Here is a 5036-nt window from a genome sequence, read left to right as displayed (position 1 = left end):
ATCCTGCCTGGATGTGATCCTGTGTAACTTGCTCTGGATGACCCTGCTTTGGCAGGGGGGTTGGACTGGATGATCTCCTGAGGTCCCTTCCAACCCCCGCCAGTCTGGGATTCTGTGGATTCTTTCATATTCAGGATAAAGATGTCCTGAGCATAAAGAAGCAACTAGGAGTTATGTAGGCTCTGTCTGGTTTCCCCTAGGTATGTTTTTTTTTTTACACTGGAAAACCCCATGGGCACCAGGAAAAATCATGGAAGCTTGCTTGGTTAATGTGACACAAAATCCCAGCACTAATTAAGTCTGTAGTGTTCACTGACTTAGTAACTCAAGATGAGGGCTAGGTTTCCTCTCATTCATTCCCTATGCCTTGACATATAAAGGTGGATTATTGTCACGCTGTTGCCACAATATAATTCATTCCAGTGCAAGGCATTGGAGTTTTTAACCTCTCTGTAAGTTGTTAAGGTCAACTCAAGGTGTATTTGGATTCTCTCTTTCTTCAGGTCTATTGTCCCAGGTAAAGTGTTCAAGATTATGTTCCCAGCATCAATGAGGCTGTGCCCTTTCTGACATTCATTAAAAACCCAAGAGCTTAATCAGGAACCATCAGCTGGTTGATGAGGAGTCAGAGCTGAAACTTGATAATTAAGATATCACTTACCTTTCAACACTGGGTTTCTACAGGGACACACATCAGTTTTTCTGGTGTATCACCACTCCCCAACCCTACTCAGGATTTTCAAGGGTTTGTTTTCTCCTACCCCACACTAGCCAGTTTACCTGCTGTGCCAGTAACATCTTTTTTTTTAATGTGTAGCTGACCATGTTGCAGTGCTTTAAGCTGCCACTAGTTAGTCAAAAATTTAGCAGATTTACCACAAGGGAGGAAGAAGGATTCTCCCAACAAACAGCAGCCTGCATCAACTCAGTTGTTGGTCCATTCCCTTCAGCACTACTGGGATGACCTAACATCCCCAAATGTCCAGAGGAACAATTCAGCCAGCCAAAAAGTCCTCGCTAGTGGCATAAGGAAGCAAAGATAACAGAAGGAGAAGATAAAGACACAATATAGAGATATAACAACCCCAAAGGATGCCTAGAAAAAAGTCACCATGAAAACCCTCATCTCCTTTTTGGACATTGCCCAGGTGAACTGGACTGGGCTACAGTTGAGGGTAAACTTTTATATCAAGGAAGTGTAACTCTAGGGGATGACATCCAAAAGTCAGGAAGGGATTTAAGAAAAAGACAAGTCAGTTTTGCAGTAAAACAAGTCAACCTAAACTTTTATATCAAGGAAGTGTAACTCTAGAGAATGACATCCAAAAGTCAGGAAGGAATTAAAGAAAAAACAAGTCAGTTTTGCAGTAAAACAAGTCAACTGCTTCCAGATTTCCACTGGCTACCTCCTCAGCACCAGGGAGAATACCTCCTGGTTTTCCCTGGTAAAGGTCCAACCAACCCAAAACTTTATCTGGATGCATTGGCTCATTCCAAGTGCGTGAACAAAGCTGTGGTCAGCAGAAGTACTTCACCTAGTTTCCCCTACTTGAGCAAGCACAAATTTAGATGATACAATAGAAATACATTGACAGTGACGATTGTTTCTGCTCACCCACATAAAGCTAGGAGCACGCAAGAAGCACTGACAGAATTGAGACTCATGTCAGGTCACACACAACAGACAGAGGACAAATGAGAGGAGAAGGAACAAAAATTAAGAATTCAGCAGAAAAGCTGAAGATGGAGCCCACAGCCAGACAACATGGTAGGCACGTTATTACCAAAGAAGGGTCTTCAACTGATTATGTTCTCTTTTCATCAGGCCCAACAAGCAAAGCTACAGACACAGGAGGCATAAATATGAGAACAAGACAATTGTGAGGTGATGCCTGAAACTATGAGCAGCAGAAGAGGACAGGCACAGTCAGCTCTTCATATTTACTTGTCATATTTTCACAGAAAGCTAAGCAACTGGCTTTTTTTTTTTTTTTCAATCTTTTTCCCAAGATTTTTCTTGCTTTTGACATCAAGAAAGAACAGACCATATGCTGTGGAGAATCATATAAATCTCAAAAAAATAGGAAACTGATTAGCAGCACCATGTCATAACAATTCTATTAAATTAATAGGAGGCCAAGATTTCCCAGCAGGATGCTGTAGTAACTAGCAAGAAACTGCAGCGAGCTGGGCAAGCATCTAGTTTTCCTTTAAAGAGCAGCTGCTGAATGGGAAGGACTCCAGCTTCCCAAAATCTGCCTCTTACCTATTAGCCATTCTACATATCTTCTGAGGCTTGGGCAATTTGAAGTTTACTGCAGTTTCCCTTTCCTAGGTCACAGGAAAAACACTTGAAAGATTATTGATTTCAGGCTGGTAAGAAACAACTATCTTCTACAAAATTGTTTTGTTTTTAAGCATTTTTCTCTATAGTTTCTAAGTTGTTCTCTAGCCCTCATATAAATGCTCAGCAAAACCAAATCTAAACTCAAAAGTTGAAGCTTCTTCACAAAAAATCAGTTTGGAAGTTTTCTTTATCATACAGTTTTGATCACTAATCCTTTTTGTGCCAAGAAGTCCATAAATATTTTAGCAGTACTAAATGTGACCATGGTTTATGGTAACATCCTATGCAGCAAAAAGATGACACATGAGAGAAGTCAGTCAACAGCAAAGGCAGAACCAACACATTTGTAAAGGAGGACCAGGAAAAGTCTTCCTCACACATACCACTATCATTCACCTTCACGACAAATGTTACATCAATTCTTCTCCAGAGACTTCTAGTGAATAATCAAGTTGCCAAGATGGATTTCAAAGACCATGCACACCTATCCAGCCCCTTAAAGATGGCAGGGCTATAAACACTGCATTCCTCAAGGACACGAGGCATGTCGTGTTCCAGTGACTGAAACCAGTGATTAAACACTAGGTGGTAAACAACCAGATGGGTATTTAAGCTGTGGGTTATTTTTCCCTTGTGCATAGAAAAAAAAACCTCTGAACCCCACCTCCCTGTAGATGATATATTCAAATAACAGCAGCCACTAGAAGGAACTGGATTTGCAGCTGTGCTATTCAGCCTTACAGCTGAGCAGGTTTGATAAGAGTGGTGGTGAATAAAGCCCATTAAGTGCATTTGTTGGCATTTTAATCAGATGAGCTGTTAACGAGCATTTAGTTTTACTTGCGCAATTTAAAGGTGTCTACCTGATACCGATATGACACTTTTCCCCTCCGCCACTTCACCTCCAAAACAGCCTCTACCCCAGAAGAGCTTTGCTGAAGGAACAGATGTTGCTCACTCTGACCTACTCCCAAGCTGAGCAACAGCAGCGTGAGTGTAGTGGGTTAGAAAAAGGAAGTGGGTCTCAGCAACAGCTTGCCTTTTGAACCACGCTGCAGTCACTCATGTGAAGGGTTACTGAATCACCCTCTGAAAACAGGGTAAGCAACAGAAAGGGAAATTGTTTTCAACTGTCATGATTTCAGTTGCTGGCACTTTTTCCTCTATGTGTCAGCAGCTTCACAAATGCTTCTAAAGCAGCTGCTCACGGGCTTAAGTCAATTCATTTTTCTTACGTCTGTCTGCATTTTAGAAAATAACTTATTGAAAGAAAAGGCCTCAGTAACAGGCTCATACATTCACTGATTATAAGCACATCCAGAGCGTGGGGAAACACATTTCCTCAGTGCAAGTTGGTGATGGACCAGTGAACCCCTCACCAAGTTACTGTGGTTCATGTTCCTTAAGAAAAGAGGTACAGCCAGGAAGACAAAGCCAGTCAAAGCCCAAGCAACCAAGGACTCAGAGAAACTCTATAGTGTGTGACCCTCGAGCTCTGTGCAACTAACAATGTTTGGAATACACACGGTTATGTTAGATGCCTAGGCAATAATATAATGTTCTCTTGCCCCTTTACTAAAATTCTGTATTTTGTAACTCCACAATGCCCAGCCTAAAGTAAAATTGCAGATGTGGACTGTTTTCTTGGGGTATTTTTAAATAGGAATGAAGGCAGCAGAGCAGAGGTCAGGTAAAACAGGGGAAAGTATGCAGTCAAACATTAGGAAAGGAGGCAGAACAGACAAAGGATAGGAAACGTGTACAGGAAAAGATTACAGAAGTTTTCATCCTGAAGGACATGTTCTGGTTTATGTTTGTCTATAGCTATATCTGATTTGCTGCCTTCACTAGACTGCTGAGTGCATCATGACATATAAAACTTTCTAGCTTAGAAGACAGCTGCCCATTACCCTGTTTGTGTGTGCACTATTAACAAAAATAAAAAGCAAAACCAAATCTCTTCTCCCTCCTACACACTCTTTACATATATTTTAGACAAAAAAAAACCCAAACAGAAAACAAAAAAAAACAAACCCAACAACCAAAAGAAACCCCCAGAGAGATAGATACCAGCTAGGAGCTCACACTTTGGGCTGCCAAAGTTAGCTCAAGTTGGTTAATTCAGTTTTTATCTAGACACCACATCCGCACCTCTCAATCCATATCCTCTCTGGCTGGTTTCACAGGCAGAAAAGGCAATCAAAATCTGTCTTTTCAAAATTTTAAGTATATATACAAAAATGTTTGTTTACCAACTCCTTCAGCAGAGATACCCCACTTCCTCCTAAAAAAATCTGCAAGCTGCAAGGAACAGGTTAAAACATTGAGATCATTAGGCAACCTCAGCTATTAGCAAAGACTCACATCCTGCTGTAACTTCAGGCAGTTTTAGGAAATCTCAGCCCCAACCCCTCACAGATATCAGAGACAAACGTTTCCTGGCAGCCAGGCTAATTCTGCGGTCCTTATAATTCTACTTTAACGTTGAGTTAATGCAGTTGTGTACTATTTACAGTTCCTTTCCTACGCAGAGCCCACATCAACCACAACCAACCCGCACCAAACCAAGTACCGGTCCTTCACCGAGCGACACGGCGTGACACAAGGACCCACAACGGCCACCGACCTCGGGTGGGCCGAGGCCACCCGCTGCCCGAGCTCCCCGGGGAGCCCCGGCCGCAGTCCCCTC

At 42.1% G+C, this 5036-nt stretch overlaps 1 protein-coding gene across 1 annotated transcript in view; it reads right to left on the bottom strand.

Moving 5' to 3' along the window:
- IL17RA (interleukin 17 receptor A) overlaps positions 1-2071 on the bottom strand; it is a gene marked incomplete at its 5' end in the record, with an annotated part of 19028 nt that extends 16957 nt beyond the window's left edge. Inside the window, one exon of the mRNA XM_029084973.1 lies at positions 2003-2071. Coding sequence (XP_028940806.1) covers positions 2003-2071 — 69 coding nt within the window. The remainder of the gene's footprint in view (positions 1-2002) is intronic.
- Positions 2072-5036: the final 2965 nt, after the last annotated feature.

The sequence above is a fragment of the Antrostomus carolinensis genome, unplaced genomic scaffold (genome assembly GCF_000700745.2).
Source record: "Antrostomus carolinensis isolate BGI_N321 unplaced genomic scaffold, ASM70074v2 scaffold9735, whole genome shotgun sequence".
Taxonomy (NCBI): Eukaryota; Metazoa; Chordata; class Aves; order Caprimulgiformes; family Caprimulgidae; genus Antrostomus; species Antrostomus carolinensis.
This window is presented reverse-complemented; position numbering and strand designations above follow the sequence as displayed.